At 50.7% G+C, this 17383-nt stretch overlaps 1 protein-coding gene across 1 annotated transcript in view; it reads left to right on the top strand.

The window, feature by feature from the left end:
- NME9 (NME/NM23 family member 9) overlaps positions 1-16584 on the top strand; it is a 23587-nt gene extending 7003 nt beyond the window's left edge. The window contains 10 exon segments of the mRNA XM_060149768.1: positions 3672-3775; positions 5093-5164; positions 7125-7241; positions 8611-8686; positions 11242-11287; positions 11289-11322; positions 11643-11735; positions 12666-12820; positions 14254-14390; positions 16276-16584. Of these exon segments, the coding sequence (XP_060005751.1) occupies positions 3672-3775; positions 5093-5164; positions 7125-7241; positions 8611-8686; positions 11242-11287; positions 11289-11322; positions 11643-11735; positions 12666-12820; positions 14254-14390; positions 16276-16370 (929 nt within the window). The 3' untranslated portion in view covers positions 16371-16584.
- The last annotated feature ends 799 nt before the right edge of the window (positions 16585-17383 follow it).

A 17383-nucleotide genomic window follows, 5' to 3' on the forward strand; every position in this document is an offset into this window, starting at 1 on the left:
AAAAGTAACATCCCATTGTTTTTGCCCTGTTCTGTTCGCCCTGGGTGGAGCCTGCACTCAAAGGCAGAGGGTTACACAAAGGCTTGAACCCCGGGAGGCAGGGCTCACCGGCGGCATCTTAGAGGCTGCCCAGCACAGCTGCTCCCCGACTCTTCCTATCTCTGCTTCTTTTCCTCTAGAGATCTCTGGGCTCCATTTCTGTGTCTGCTCAGTTCTCTCTATAAATAAATACGCTCGGTCAGCTGGTATCTGCTCTCATCTCTCTCCATCGCTGCCCCTGCACCCAAGACTTCAGCACTCAAGCCCCCCTCCCCCATCCCTCCAGCCCCTTCACCCACTGTCCCCTGAGGTTTGTCCTCGGCTCCAACCTGTTTCCCGAACATGCCACAAGTTTCCCCACTTCTTCACTTGTATCCACGTTGTTCCTACTACCTGAAATATCATGACCCCTCTACAACCTGCAGAAACCTTTCTCATCCCCAGGCAGTTCTAAAGCAGCCTCCTTGCATGAAATCTTTCCTGAACCTCTGTGCGGTCACTTCCGCCTGGTGTCTCTGTCTCAACCCCCAGCACACACCCAACCTGGTGTGGCCCCTGTGAAGGTAGGTATTCCATGCCTTCCCCCGGACTCTAGCACAGGGCCATTGTCTTTTTCATTTCCATCAGGAGCAGACGTGTCCAGGCCCGGGCCAAGTGGGTTCTTAATAAATGCGGTTCCATTGATCCAGGATGAGGGATTACAAGGCTTTGTTGATGGTGCCAGGTCTTAACTATGTTGTCCATGTGCCTTGCGTGCAACCGGAACATGGCTCCAGGGCAAAACCACCATGACTTCTATTTCTTTAACAACAGTAAGAAAGCCACCAGCTCCTCATTTTTGGAGGACGTGCCACGTTCCAGGCACCCTAATCTATTGAGTGTGGACTTTGTTGAGTCCTGCTCGAAGCACGACACGAGGGAACTGTGTGGACCTAAGGCAGCGGGGGCTCGTCTGCCCCTCTTCATCAAGCAGTTGCCAGGAACTCAGGCTCCTCCCTCTTTCTAGAACCAGCAGAGATTTGCTTCCAAGGTCAGCCACCGTCTTGGAACTCTGGTCTTCTGCTGGCTCACTTCCATCTGCCTTCAAACACGCGAAAGTCTATTCAGATTTACACACACACCCCGCTTTTCATTTTCTCTGCCATTCCTTTCCTTGCTTCTCTTTCTGCTTCCTGCCTTTCAGAGTCAATCTCTTCATAACTTCCTCTCCCGTCCGCAGCCTCTCTCCCACAACCGTGGGAAGTGTGCCTTTGTCACTACCACTCCTCGTAGAGCCAGGGAGTGCAAGAGGAGATGGGAAGCTGGTACAAATGACTAGGCTGACCTAGCAATGCAAACCCTGCCTAGAGATTGGCAGCTAATTGGGTCCCAATTTTTTCCTGCTGGGGCTTGAACCTGTTCTCCTTGGTGGGCCTGGATACAGGGTCCTCTAATTCTTCAAGGATTTTTTCCTGGAGTCACCCAAATGCCTTTCTCTCCCGTTCCTGTGGTCTATTGAAATCTCCAAAACCCTCAGCTGTGAAGCTGTTGTCCTCAAAGGAGCCTCCAAGAAGCTTTATCCTCCGCCTGGATGTTGAGGAGAACCAGATCCTTCTCTCTGGCCTCTGCCGGTGTCTGGCTGACTTTGGGGCTATTTGCCCTAGACTCTCTGGTCGGTCCTGGAAATGCAATGTGTCTGGAATCTAGTTCACTCTCCTCCCTCCCCAGATGCTCTCTCCCTGCCTCCACGCAGTGCTTTCTCTCTGCCGGGCTCAAAGGTGGTCCTTCTCACACCCACAGGACTGCCACCCCCAGTCTTTCCACTACATTTTCAAAGTCTCAGGGATGCCTTCGTTTCTCCCCTCCCTCAATACAGCCACCCCTGTGTCTGGCTTCCTCGTCCCTCTTAAAGCCAGCCTGGCTCTCACTTTCTCTGCAAAACTATGTTGCTTGGCGGAACTAACCCATACTGTTGAATTCATGCATCTTCTTTCCTGGAGTCATTGAAAGAGCACGGGCTGTGGCATCAGACAAACCTCGGTCCAAAACTCGGGTCTACTGCTTGAGACTTTTTATTTATTTATTTTTTTACCTTGGGTTGGTTATTTCATTCCTCATTTCTGTGGTAGGATAATGATACCTATCTTGCTGGATTTTTTGAGAGAAAAGCAAAGTGCAGATGCTCTCTCATAGCTCAGTAAATATTAACTCTCTCTCCTTTCTAAAACTTACTGTGAACCCTCGTTGCCTAGTAAATCAGGATGGAACTCCTCAAACCCACATTCCCCACTCCTCCAGTGATCTCTGCCACTACTGATCAACCCAACCGCAGCGGCCCCTGGACTCCCCCACCATGCTTCCCACCATGGCCTCCCTCTCTGCCCGTCCAAGCCTGGCATTTCCACAATGCCCAATGCAAGTCGCCTCTCCACTGTGAAGCCTTCTCCCCTGAGTCCTACAGTACAGCGTTAAGACAGTGCTGCCAGAGTCTATGCTAATTTTAATAATGATAATTTAGGGAATTCCCTGGTGGTACAGTGGTTAGGACTCTGATCTTTCACTGCTGAGGACCTGGGTTCAATTTCTGATCGGGGAACTAAGATCCCGCAAGCCATGTGACATGGCCAAAAAAAAAAAAAAAAACGGTAATTTATATCATGGTTTATTAACAGTTCTCATATGATGTGAAAATTTTGAAATGTGAATCTTCAAAAAGTAAAATCGCAAATTGCATGCTATTAAAACTGGCAGGGCTGGTAGTGTATAAGCAGGGTCCACACTCTGACCCCATGAGGATGCACTCTAACTGCAGAACAGAAACACCCCCTATGTGGATCAGACATGAGCTCTGAGTGCTGAGGTCTTTAGGAAGACATCCTTCCTTAAAATGTGACCGCCGGTCCATCACCATCTAGCACTTACTTGCTGCGTCTGACTGGGCTGGGCAGGTCTGGTGCGTATCCGGTGCACATGAGTTGGCTTTGCTGCTTAGCTTCTTACAGGCCTCGGGGTCTAGTGCAATCAGACAGGAGGGTCCCTCACACCCAGTCCCACCACACTCCAGAGACTGGGACCAAAGCAGAAAAACGCACCCCAGTTTCCACCTAGGTCTCTCTCAGGTTCACTTTCCAGGAGAATAATGTTGATTTGATAAAGTAAAGTTTTAAAGATAAAACTCTCCTTTACCCAAAGCAAGTGGCTTCCAATGCATCAGGAGGAAAGGTTAATGCTATGTTTATTACCAAAGTAGCTAAGAGTTGGTTGCATCCTGATAGGTCACCTACAGTGACCTCTTCCTTTTAGAAGAGATAGTTTCAGTCTATTTCAAATATGTACTGAGGGCTTCTCTGTGCTAGGCCTGACCCTGAATGTAGCTGAAAGTCCCTTAAGGCAAAGGATCCGTGTTAAGTAAGTGATTTTCCACCATACTCACTTCATTGTGTTTAGAATTCGGAACACTGAGTTCATGAAGGAAAGCTGTGTTGCCACACTCGCTCATACTCTGCTGGGATAATAAATCCCTTTAACCACGAGATAAATATCCCTGCAAACAGATGTCCATCGGAGGGGGTTGGAATGTGCAGGTATCGATTTTGCCTGACGTGCGGGGCGCTGGTGCCTGCTGAGCGCTCCTGCTTCCTGGTTCCACGCAGTTGTCGACGTCTACCAAGGCTGGTGCGGCCCCTGCAAGCCTGTGGTGAGCCTCTTCCAGAAGATGAGGATCGAGGTCGGCCTGGACCTTCTGCATTTTGCATTAGTAAGGTCCTCTCTCAGCACAATGTCACACAACTTGTAAAAAACTTAAAAATTTTAAAACAGGAACAGGAAGTTTGAGGGGCCTTTTTCAGATCATCGACAAGGCATCCGTTGTGGATTTTTTTGCTGATACCAGTTTCTCTAGAGAGGAAGCCTCCCCCCCACGCTGCCCCTCGACAGTCCCTGTGGGCTCAGCTGCCCCTGATGCCGGAGCCGGGAAGGCGTGCGGCCACTTTAAGGCCAACACTCCCTCTTGGCTCGTGTCCACTGTGAACCCTGAAGTTTCACTTCCAGAGCACAGGGTTTAAGATTTCTATCCTTGCTCCTTAAAGGGGAACTTTCAGCAAACGTTTACTCAGGTCAGTGTATGGAAATGGGAATCACTTCCAGAGAAGCATGCAAGAGACGCTGGAGGAGCTGCACGGGTTGAGGCTCGGAGACGGTGAACACAGGCGAGACTCTCCCTTACGTTAACTCTTGAGAAGCTGGGCTCCTAGGGCTTGCACTCCTCCCGTGGGAGTGGGTTGTGAGGCTTCTGTGGAGTGAGCGGAGGAGGGGTCTGGATGGGGACCTTTATCAGACCCAGAGGTGAGCTGAGGACCTTCCTCTGTTGTTGCCACTCGGGGCAGATGTGGGATGTTAGTGGTGGAGCTCCCTTGATCCGGAGCAGGACAAACTGTCACATCCTCCTTATTTTATTCCTCAGAAAATGACACTGGCAACACTTTTTACCAGTATGTTGACAGTTGTTAAGATTCTGATGAAAGACATTAGAAGAAGGAGCATGAGAGAGAGCAAGCCAGGGCTCCAGCTGGGGAGGGCAGTCACTGTGTGATGTACGTGTGTGCACGTGTGTGGTGTATGTGTGTATGTGGTGTGTGGGAGGATGTGATATGTGTGTGTGATGTGTGTATATTATGTGTAACGTATGCGCGTGCATGTGTAGCAGGATGTATGTGCTGGTAGTATGTGTGTGTGGTATGTATATGCGTGTGGTATGTATATGTTATGTACATGTGTGGTATGTATACGCGTGTGGTATGTATATGTTATGTACATGTGTGTGGTATGTATATGCGTGTGGTATGTGTATGTTATGTATATGTGTGCGTGGTATGTATGCGGTGTGTAGTATGTGGGGGATGAGGAGTATGTGCGTTTGGGGTGTGTGTGTGTGTGTGTGTGTGTGTGTGTGTGTGGTGTGCATGCAATATGGATGTGTATGTGCTCTGTATGGGGGGTGTGGTGTGTGTGTCCCGCACGGTTCTCCCGCCATCCTGTCCCTGCACCCGCCCTGCTGACAGCCTGTTTCCTTTAGGCAGAGGCGGACTGTCTTGATGTCCTCAAAAAATACAGAGGGAGATGCGAGCCGACCTTTCTGTTTTATGCAGTAAGTACATTTTCAGTCCAGAACTGTCCCACGGCTGCACATCACAAGGGTTCAGATGGACGCCTCTCACCAAGAGGCCACACTGCTCCCAGCGAGTGAATGCTGTTTCCTCCCTGACTCTATTATTTTGGCCGAGGACAGATGCCCTTAATCATGGCACTGCTCATGGGTGGAGCTCTGGGCAGTCATTCTGGGCTTGGGGCCTTCATGAGGGCAGTACCCGGGACAGAGCAGGACTCACTCAGAGGCCTGTGCTCTTTCGTGAACCTCTTATTTTATTTTATTTGTTTGTTTGTTTTTGGCTGCGTTGGGTCTTTGTTGCTGCGCACAGGCTTTCTCTAGTTGCGGTGAGCGGGGAATACTCTTCATTGCGCTGTGCAGGCTTCTCACTGCAGTGGCTTCTCTTGTTGTGGAGCACGGGCTCTAGGCACTCGGGCTTCAGTAGTCGTGGCACGTGGGCTCAGTAGTTGTGGCGCACAGGCTTACCTGCTCCGTGGCATGTGGGATCTTCCCGGGACTAGGGATCGAACCTGTGTCCCCTGCATTGGCAAGTGGATTCTTAACCATTGTGCCACCAGGGAAGTCCCTAGTGAACCTCTTGACTGAGGTCTCACTCTCAGCGCAGAGTTTGGAGACCTCCGCAGAGGGGACTTTTCAGCAAACATGAACGCTCCCTCGTGGGGTAGACAAGCTTTGTATTCACCTTCGTTTCATTGTAAAGTGTGAAGATATGTTGATACAAAGTCAGAAATGACAGGGGTGATTGATGACGGCCAGTGGTTCAGCGTTTGAAAGGTCATCTGGCTGCCTCCGGCTGTGACATCCACCCAGGGGTCCAGGCCCCTGAGGGCCCCCCCCCCCCCGCTGTCTCATACCTGGCTTCCTGGTTTTAGGTCACCTGCCAGGCCCTGAAGACAGTGGATTGATATTCTCCTCCTGACCCGGTCCAGCCCCTCCTAGCACAGTCAGAGAAACTGGGATCTGCCAACCGGGGCCAGAGTTGTTTAGTTTGGAAAACTTTGGGCTCCTGCCCTCGGCACTGCAAGTATTACAAGTTGGAAGCTTATGGTGAAACATTATTTGAGCTTCGGCTTTCTTGAGGGAGACTGAGGTTTTACGAAGAAACCTGGTGGGGGAGGGAGCAGGGGTGGGAAGCGCTGAGATGAAAGTGCCCTCCGCCAGACTGGCATCAGAGTTCAGTTGCAGAAATGGGATCATTACTGCAGTGGGTTTCTTGCTTGAGCCTGGAGTGTGCGGGATTAAAGCATAAATCATAATTGGCCGTGTGGGAGTGTGCGGCAGCTCATCACAGTCACACAGCGGCCATCCGCTGAGGGTGGGATGGAAACAGAAGGAGAACCCAGTGCACGTGAACTTCCATGAGTGACGGGCAGGGAGACTTCTGAAAAAGCAAAGGCGGTGAACTCGGGTTCACCGGGAACACCACCTCCACTGTGAGGTCTTCCCTGACCACCCCAGATGGAGCTGGGGATCAATTATTGCCCCAAATCCCAAGTACCCCATGAAAGCAATGTTCTTATTCTATTGCAACTGTTTCTCTGACACGACCACTCTCTCCCCACTTGACACCCCACTCACTGAGGGTGGCAGCTATGTCTTTTCATGTTTAGTGTTTCTGTTCTCTGCCTCTGTCTTGGTGTTGGCATAGTAAGTGCTCAGCTGATACTTGTTGGATGAAGGAGTCAAGGAGAGGCCACACTTAGTCACTCACAACCCAGTGTGCCCTGGTCCTCCCCCACCTAACTCCCCGCTGTCCTGAAGGAAGTTTTGAAGGGAGGGGCCTGGGGTAGGGGGCAGAGAAGTGGATGGAGGCTGTGGGCCTGGGGTCCACAGACCTTGACCTTGGGCACGCTCGTAAACAAAGCTCTTGGAACCTTATGTCTCTTGAAGGAGGTTGCGCATCGTGTGGTCTGAGCAGGACATCTGTGCTGTATTCTAGGGAGGGGAGCTGGTGGCATTGGTTAGAGGAGCAAATGCCCCGCTGCTGCAGAAAACCATCCGAGAGCAGCTGCAGGCCGAAAAGATTGTGCTGGCCGAAGGCAGAGAGCGCAGAGTGGTAAGCGGCCAGCCCACGAGTGTCCCCCAGGCCAGGCCAGCAGGTGCCTCCCCTGCCCCGCCAATGTCTTCACTGTCCTTGGAAAGCTGCATTACATGCCCATGCTGGCTGGAGGCCTCTGAGGGCTCAGGGGAGGGTGCAAGTCCCACTAGGAAATCTTCTTTGAAGTCGTCCCCTTCATCCAGAACACTTTAACGTCTTTTATCCATTTCCCTTTCATCCCCACTGCATCTCTTAACAGCGTTTCTGGAACCCTGACAACGAATTCAGAAATGGACATGAAGTTCCGAATCCAGTAGTGGGTACAAGGAGTCAGCCTCAGGGGGAAATCTCTCCTGGTGACCTGCTCTCCCTTCTCATGCCTGAGTTTGACTTGTGATCCCAGAGGGTTCATTTCTTTAACTAGAAAGGGGTCATTACGTTAAGAAACAAGATCAGCAGTGCTTGTGATTTTGGTAAATTACTTCCAGGACAACGTGGACTGCGAGTTTTTCACAAAAAATTGGCAGCCTTTGAAAACCGACACACCTTGGGTAGAAAGAAGTATCTCCTGGTGCCCCGAGCAGTTGCCAAAGGAGCCTTAACGTTATTCCGCGTTCACTGTTCACGTTTCCGCATTCAGTTCCAAAGAGCAAAGCCCTGTTTTCATAGAATGGATTGGAATCAAATCTCATTTGTTCCCCAGAAAAGTGGCAATTTTTCCCCAAGAAAGAAAATCACAGACGCTTGTACCTACTCCACAGATAAATGACCTCTCTCTCTGTACTACCTGCACTGTGTAGCCAGTTGCTTACTATTTACCTGCATTTCAATTCTTACTGTCTTCTTGACAACTCTCTATTTCATCTTTCTTTTCCTTAGTTTCTACTTGATGCTCGTGGAAACAGGCAGACTCTAAACCTTAAGATCAGCATGGATTTCCTGGTCCTCAATCGCTCTCCCTCCCCCGTTCCCTACCACCCAACTACTCAAAAGGTTCCTGAAAAGTTTCCAAGGCTGATTATATATATATATATATATATATTTTTTTTTTTTTTTTGCGGTACGTGGGCCTCTCTCACTGTTGTGGCCTCTCCCGTCGCGGAGCACAGGCTCTGGACGCGCAGGCTCAGCGGCCATGGCTCACGGGCCCAGCCGCTCCGCGGCATGTGGGATCCTCCCGGACCGGGGCACGAACCCGTGTCCCCTGCATCGGCAGGCGGCCTCCCAACCACTGCGCCACCAGGGAAGCCCCAAGGCTGATAATCTTGACCCTCTTCTTCTGCTCTGCATTTAGGAACTTTACCTATTTGGCTTCTGCTGGTTTTTGAAGGTCTTTGTGGAGTTTTAATTAGCTAACTACTTACTGTCCATGACCAATTTGTACTAGATTGAAGATGAGGCTCTTTCTGATGAAGATGAATGCTTTTCCCACGAAAAGGAAGATGGTGACGATGAGGATGCGGGTGAGTACAGAACCAACAAGCATGGCAAGAAGGCAGAGCAGACTCGGATTTGATGTGTGTGTGTTTTGTTTTGCTTTAATTTATTTATTTTTGGCTGCGTTGGGTCTTTGTCGCTGGGCGCGGGCTTTCTCTAGTTGTGGCGAGTGGGGGCTACTCTCCGTTGTGGTGCACGGGCTTCTCATTGCGGTGGCTTCTCTTGTTGTGGAGCACGGGTTCTAGGCACGCGGGCTTCAGTAATTGTGGCACGTGGGCTCAGTAGTTGTGGCTCGCAGGCTCTAGAGCTCAGGCTCAGTAGTTGTGGTGCACGGGCTTAGTTGCTCCACGGCATGTGGAATCTTCCCGGACCAGGGCTCGAACCCGTGTCCCCTTCATTGGCAGGCGGATTCTTAACCACTGCGCCACCAAGGAAGCCCTGATGTGTGTTTTTTATTTTTTAATTTTTTTTGGCCTCACTGCGCGTCATGTGGGACCTCAGTTCTCCTGCCATGGATCGAACCTGCGCCCCCTCTGCTGGAAGCACGGAGTCTCGACCACTGGACCACCGGGGAAGTCCCTGATGTGTCTATAAAATATATGAGTAATCAGTTTATTGAGCGATCTGAACTCTGGGAAGATAACCCATAAAATATTTTGTCTCCAATCACCTGACTTCAAACATACTGTGTTGTGTCCCTCCTGCCCTTTAATGGCATCTTGGGCACATTTCACAGCTTTCTGATCATGTTCAGTTATAACAGCTGTGAGTTTCATGGCAATTTCTGGGTCAGGAAAGGCTCCCTTAGTAAGATGGAGGGAGTGACGCTAATAAGGTAAAGTAATGATGCTGGTGTTCCCTTAGTCCTTATTTGAGCTAAAGAGTTTGAGCTTCTTTCGCCTTTTTTCTGAAGTGTCAGAAAGTCAGCTGTACTGAACCCCTTCTCTCCCCACAGCCCTGCACCCTCTTCCACTTATGCCCCAAATATTAACTCATGGATTTTACACTCCTGAGCATTGCTGTTCTTCCTGAACCTTTAATATGAGAAGAACACCTTGACCTGACAGTGGGAAGAGAAGCCAGAGTTCAGAGAGGCTGTTGTTGGCAAGGTGCCTCCTGATGGTCCCTGAGACACCAGGGGAGACCAGGATGCAGCTCAAGAACTGGTCTGGAGAGAGCTGGAACGAGCAAGAACGAGCTGGAGAGAGAAGGAAGTTCTGATTACTCCCTGAAATAGGAAAGCTGCTTATTCACGTGTGGATGACGAGGACTTTCTGAGTTGGATCCTAACAAGGGAAGAGGCACAGTTTAGGAGAGCAAGAAACCAAGTGTGAAAAGGAAATCAGCGACTTGGCTTCTGCAGGAAACGTTTGTTGTCTCTTTCTGGGATGACCTCTTTTTTCCCTTCCCCATTATTTTCTCCCAAATCAGGTCTTTCCACCTAGAAAACTACCCAAAGCCTACCCTTGCCCTTAGCCTTCCTCTCCCCCGAGCCTAGCTTCCTGAACGTGGTCCACACTCCTTGGGCCACCCTCTCCTCCGCCCCTGCCCCCTTGCCGCTCCCCAAGGCTCCAGTGACCTTCTTGGTGTCAAATCCAGCGGGCAGTTTCCCTTAAAGTCCAAGTGTTCATAGGATGTTAGAAATAGTGTTCACGGAATAATGAATCAATTGGCTTGCTTAAAATGATTCACACCTTTGCAGTCCACATTTTTTAGATTTTTCAAAGTAGGAGGCCCTCCTCAGGTGCAGATACTGTCATGTTACAACACAACTGATATAGAAGTTGAAAAGAGAAAATAGGCCGTGGGGGGATATAGAGTCTGTGGAGAGTGTAGGTAGCTCACCAAGGCCAAGTCCATACAAACGGGAGTCTGACAGGGATGGGTCTGTGCCCAGACACAGGGCTCCCCACGGCGTCTGCGGGCCTGAGTGGTGGACGGTGGCCACGCGGCACCTTCCTCATCCCCACAGCTGCTTGGACCTATGGACACGGCCCACCAGTAGACTGGCCGGTGATCTATGACTGGTGCCTGGGCTCCAAGCAATGAGCTGGCCACTTCTCAGGAGAGTGTGAACAGAGACAGAGGAGACTGAAGGCGCAGTTTGGTAGAATGTGCTGGCCCTGACCAGTCATGCCAACTCGGGGCCTGGGGCAGCCACTACTGACCACACGCCGGGAAAGGCAAAAAGGCACACCGAGAGGAGAACACGGTCGGCAGCACTTAGAGGTCAAGAATCACGACCGGGTGACAGACAGGAAGGGACAAGAGCCGACTCTTGGTTGTTTCTGGTTTTTGTTCCTGAGTTGTCTTTGACCTCCTCCCCCATCTCCCATCCTCTCCTCCCTCCCCACGCCCTCCCTCCCAGGTTCATGTCCCTTGCATGTGTCTCTGTCCCTTGCAGCCAGGCTAAGGTTGGGGTCTGGAGCCAGACCCCTGCATCCACTAGAGTCTAGGTCTGCACAAGCACAGCCAAGAGGCCAGGGGAGGGAAGCCGGGGGCTGTGTGCGGGGCTGCACGTCCCTGCGGAGGGGCTCCCGAGAGCCCAGCGTCTGACAGCACCATCGCCAGCTTGTTGCAGTGTCATCAGAGAAGGCCTGCACCTTGGCAGTCATTAAACCAGATGTGGGTCCATGGGAAGACGGATGAGATTATCACGAAGGTGAGAGAGACAACGCTTACCTTACAGACTATCCTCATGTCTCCTCTGGTGGAAAAACAGGGTTGGAGCATTGTGTAGCAGGGTCCTCGGGGGGAAAGAAGCCTTCTAAGTAGTTTTAATTAAAATTCCATTTAAGTAACTTACAATTTGTAAATCAAATTGGAGGACGAGGGTCTCCACTGCTTTTAATGTTGCCTTTTCCGTCATCTTTTACTCTCAACACATTGAAATGTGAATTTGGGCTTGCTTTACCCTTTTAGAATATATATATATATATATATATATATATATATATATATATATATATATATATCCTACAGATCCAGGAAGCTGGGTTTGACATTTTAACAAATAAAGAGAGAGCCATGAGAGAAGCAGAAATGTGACTTTTCTACCAACACAGAGCTGGAGAGGTCAGCTTCTCTGCTTCCACTTATCCAAAACACTCTCATTTCTTTCTCTTTCTCCAACATTGTGTTTATAGATTGCTATTAGTTTGGGAGAAAGTAGAGTATTATGAACAGCAAGAATATGAACAGCAAGTGAGCCGTGAACTTGGTCTCCGAATCATAATTATGGGCTGCATCAGGGAGACATTCTTTGGTAGCAAGGATGAGAGTCTGACTCCAACTTAAGGGATGAAATAAGGAATTTATCGGAGGGACACTCCATGACTCCCAGAACTGAAGAGAGTTGAAGGAGTTGCATAAGAAGGTGTGGGGAGAAGAAGAACCAAGGCAGGGGTAGGGCCCTTGGGAGCGAAACCTCATGGACAGTCACTTCGGGTTCTGCTGTTGGGGGACTCAGACCCAACCACTTTCCATCTGCTTCTGCTTGTGACTCACCCACTTGGGAGGGAGGGTATCGGTGAGCGAGCCTGGGCTCCACCTCTCAGGTGAGGGGGTGTGTATGTGGAGGGGTGGATAGGCATTGTGGTTGTCAGCTGGCCTAGGACCAAGTGAAATGGGGAAGGGTTTCTCCCCAAAGGAAGCCTGAGTACTGCTACTTGAAGAAGGGGGAAGGGTTGCACAGTCTCAACCGCATCCCCTGGTTATCCAGCACCCAGATGATTTTCATATTTGTGGTCTTCTAAATGCTCCCACCTAACTTATTATCTCATGTTCAACCCCAAGGGAGTCAACTCGAAGCCTCATCTTCCTGCCTTTAACTTATATCTGGGTGTGGTTAGGCCCCCTGCCTCCCCGGGGCCCTCCGCGGGCATGCAGGCCGGTGGCAAGGCCGTTCACTGACGCTCTCCCATCCTGTGTGTGGGATGGGCCCTCCGGCCCTCTGCAGGCCCTGGGGCCCCTGCCCCGGCTCACCGTCTTCCCTCCCTGTGCCAGGAGGCATTTAAGAAGCTGGTACATCACATGTGCAGTGGACCAAGCCACCTCCTCAACCTCACCAGGACTGAGGGCACCGAGGAAGTGGTCACCGCCTGGCAAACCCTCATGGGACCCTGTGACCCCGATGTGGCAAGGAGGGAGCAGCCTGACAGGTGATGTCACCAGCTGTGGTCCTCGCATCCATCTCAGAACCTGCATCCAAGGAAGCTGAGAGCCCTGCTCGAGGTTCAGCCCAGAACCACGGGTAACACAGAAGGCTCTCCGATGGCCATGAAGCTCCCTCTCTGTCATACATCAGGGGAGTCCCTGACCTCCCTGTTATGTATTTGAGGAGACCCTGACATCCTCTCCCTCTGATCCAGTCCCCAGCTCTTCACTGGGTGACTCCTTGCCGCCTCTTTCCCTCTTCTGAAGGCTGCAGCTGGGTCCTCACTGTTCTTCTCTCTGCAGCCAAAGGGTCCCGTCGTGGGGTCCCAGAGCCACCTGCAACTCTCACCCAGGAAATGCAGATTCCAGGGCCCCACCCAGGTCTACCAAGTCAGAGACTCTGGGTGAGGCCTAGGAATGTGCAGGGTAGACTCACCTCCTCAAGCCCCATCCCCTACTCCCTACCCAAGGTGTCCTGAGGCCCGCGAGAGTCTGAGCACTCTGTTCTGCACACAGCACTAGGCTGCCTTGGTCTGCTCCCTGGCCCTGTGTGAATATTTAGCCTGGCACCACCAATGCCAAATCCACTGTGTCTTGCCTTTGAAGCTGAGAGAGGCCTCACCAACAGGAAAGAAATTAGCAAGAGACTAAGTAACTGCAGTTTTTACTGTGACATAACAGTTGTAGGGGGCCGGGAACATTCATATATGAGGCAGCCTGGGCTGATGAAAGACAGCCCAGGGTTCAGATCTTAAGTTTTCTGAGCCTCAGTTCTCTCATCTATAAAAGGGGGATATGAGCACCTGTCGGGGGAGGCTGTACAGTGTTGTGGTTCAGAGCACTGACCTTAGAATCTCTCTTCTTCCTCTTACTAACTGTGTGACCCTGGGTCATCCATGCTTTAATCCCTCTGCCTTAATTTCCTCATCTGGAAAATAGGAACTATAATAGGATAGGACCTGCCTCAGATGAAGAGAGACAGAAAGAGAAAGAGAGAGAGAGAAGTTAGAACATTGTTTGACATACGGGAAGTCCTAGCAATATTATTATTATCTTAGGGGACCTTGGGGGATTAACTATGCCAACCTGTACCAAGCCCTCGGCAGGGCGCTAGCCTAGCCCCCGTAGTAACAGCAATCAACTAGCAGCTCCTGGGCTCCCACCATAACTCATGCATATTTAAACTGGGGATCATGAGAGTCTCCCTCACAGGGCTGCCGCACAAATGAAATGAGATCAGGTATGTTAAGCACTGGCAACGTTCCCAGAACACCGCGGCTACTATCATCCTTGCTGCTGTTCCTGGCGTTTCCAGCAGAGAAAGCCATGTCACAGAAATGCCAGCTGCTGATTGGTAGCTGGTGGCCATGTTGCCAGAGAGCAAAACATTTCTTTTCAAATGAGACAATCGTTTCTTGTACGTTTTGCATGCTCCCAGTCTCCGGGCTCAGTATGGCACAGAAATGCCCTTTAATGCAGTCCATGGAAGCCGGGACTCGGAAGACGCCCGCTGGGAACTGACACTGCTCTTCCCCAGTTTTAAGTTTTCAGACCAGGTTCCGGAAGCCCCTCTGGGTAAGTCATCCAGGCAGATCTGGTCTGTATTAAATCTGCAGCGGGGATGGGGGGCGGGTACTGACAGTAACTATGTGGTAACCAAGTCCTCCGTCTAATAAGGGCCTGCTGGGGAAACGGGGCCCATTACATAACTTTAGCGGCAGTCCTGCTCTATTGTGTTTTCAGAGTAACAGTTTTGCTTTTTCATTACATTTTTGGCTGCATTTTTACTTTGAAGTCAAACTCTCGTTACAAAGTTACTTTGCATTCTCCTGTGGAAACCACCCGGAAAATGTAACTTTCTGGAAGCCCACTTCCATGGCAGAGGCCAGATGTTATTCCCTCACTTTCTCTGTGCTCCACGTGCCCCATCAAGCCCTTGGTGGGGTCACCGAGAAGCAGAGAGTTTCACAGAAGGGCCCTCTGCCCATCGCTGCAATGGCTCTCATATCCCTCAGAGCCCACATTTTGGGAAAAGCATGCTGGGTCATCCCCACCTCCACATCTGGGTGAGAAACCCACGGGGCTCAGAGTGCACGTGACTCACCCCACTCCACGAGTGGAAGAACCAGACACGGCCCGTGCTGCTCCTGTCACCGTGTTGCACGTCTCTGGGTTGAGCCTGAAGTGAGGTGGAAGGGGCCAGGGGGTGAACATCCTGGGAAAAGCAAAGGATGTGAGGGGGGGCATTCTTGGGAGAAGTCTGCCTGCAGATCTGAAACGGTAATAACCTCCATGTGCCTAAATGTTTGGGTTTTAACCAGTCGGTTTACCTAAATGTTTGAAATGTTCGTCATGGTCTCTCCAAGATTTGAATCCAATCAAGCAAGAATAGGTGGTTTGAGGGCGAGGAAAGGAAGGGCGGGAGCTGACCCCTGCTGGCCCTCGTTTAATCCTGGTGCTGCCTGCTGCCAACTGAGGGACAAGCTGGGAGTGTGATGGAGTTTAGGGAGCTGAGAAATCCTGGGACGTGTGGCTCTATGTGGACCAGAGACCCAAGTCTGAACATCCAAGTGCGGGCGATGGTTCTCCAAAGCCATCCTCTGTGGGAAGAACTCTCACTCTGGTGTGTTACTGCGAAGACCAGCTTTCCTTTGGGGGCCTGCCCTCTGGGAGAGCCCACGACGTGTTTCCTTATGTGTCCAGGGTCATGTGACATCTTCATCCTTTTGGGGGGGTGACTGGAAACAAGTAGGTACGACTATGGGAAAGGAGAGCAAACTGGCTGGGCACCACTCATCGGGGGGGCCATCGGGGAGAGTGTTGGGAGATCGTGAGCCTGACTTTTTGGCCTCAGGTGATAATGAACAAAGGGAACAATTCCAGAAGGGTCTGAGCCTAGACCACACCTGGGAGTGAGTGCACAGCCTCGTTGGGGTGTGGTGTTCTGCCCCTTTGTCTGGCATGTATGTTGTGCCTTCTCAGTTGTCAGGGGCAGAGTGTGCTTTCCACGTACCCAGCACTTCTTCTGGGCCCTGGAGACAGGATCCTGGGTTTGAATCCTGGCTCCACTATCAGCTGAATAGCCTCGGGAAAGTTACTTCCCTTTTTGGACCTCAGTTTCCTCATTTGTGAAATGGAGATAATGAGAGGCCCATTATAGCCCCATAATAATCATCTTCCTCAGAGGGCTCTTGTGAAGATGAAAGGAGACAAAGCACGGTGAAGCTCTTAGCCTGGGGCCTGACACACATCAAGTGCTCAACCAATGTCACTTGCTCTCCTAATTTTTTCCGAGTCCCTAACACACATATTAGGACCTCTCTCTGCTGCTCCGTCCACCCTGACCCCTAACTTCACCGTCTGTGATGTACTTAGATTTCCCCTTTCCGCTGTTCCTTTGTGGACAGTTTGGGGACAGGGCTGCTGTAAGAAGTCCTACAGCATGCCTGTTGTCCCACAGGCCTCGAGGCCAAAGGAGAGGGCGCCGGTGAGGCGCTGTACTCCCCCGAGGACGTGGACAAGGCGGCCTGCGACCAGGCTGAGGCCATGAGATGAAGCGCCAATGCACTCATATCTGCTGCACGTAAGGAAATCTCCAGAACCGAAACTTCCTCTTTTGAGCACCAATACTTTTTTGGTTTAGTTATCGTTCATGAATAAAAATAATAGTATCCACTTTCCTGCCTTATTAAACAGTACGAATATGGAACATGTACTTTTTTTGGCCATCTCTGGGATTTTAGAAAATAAATGCACATCAGTCCTTGAACTCTGCCGTGATACAGTGTCATCTCAGGGGATACTGAGTTACAGAGGACAGTGTTTCCCAGTAATAAATCTACGTTATGGATGAAACAATTTTAGAGCTTAACTTGGTAACGACGGACTTGAAAATAGTCCAACAAGATTGAATGTGACACTTCAGGGCTTACTGACATGGGGGCAGATATAAATCAGCTTTAAATGTTCATGCTGCCCACCCAGGCCACAAGGGTAGTCCTGGAATAGGCCAGATTCTTCTCCACGAATCAGGGCATGTTCAGAAAGCAATGCTTGGGGGTTACATTCGGAACCAGGGTTCATCTAATTTTCTTGATGCCCCCTTCCCCCATTTCTTTGGTTTCTGATTTTGGCTAAAGTCTAATTTTAAAACCTGAGCACTCCTAGTTGTGGCGCCCCCTTTCACTACTGCCTGGTTTAGCTGTCCCTCCATGGGACACAGGAGGTTTTCAGTAACTAGCTTTACCCCTGTGAATAGTAACATGCCAGCTACTCTCTCACCGGTTTGCTCTTTGGTTTATCTGTAAATTCACTGAGCCCAGGCATACTCTCCTCTCTGACTGAGGAAAAGGATGTGTTCTTCTACACCACGAGGCAAATGGCAGAGATTTCCTTCTCATCTGCTGGTTTTCTCCAGGGGGCTTCGTGCTTATGACTTGAAGCAGCTCTTCAAATGGGTAGTTAGCTCCCAGAAGACTGTCCTTTACGGATGCACTCCTTTCCCCAGCCTGTAGCATGAGGCCCTCCGCGCTGTCACCGGCGACGGGATGAGTCAGGCTGCAGAAGGC

This window comes from Lagenorhynchus albirostris, chromosome 5 (assembly GCF_949774975.1).
Source record: "Lagenorhynchus albirostris chromosome 5, mLagAlb1.1, whole genome shotgun sequence".
Taxonomy (NCBI): domain Eukaryota; kingdom Metazoa; phylum Chordata; class Mammalia; order Artiodactyla; family Delphinidae; genus Lagenorhynchus; species Lagenorhynchus albirostris.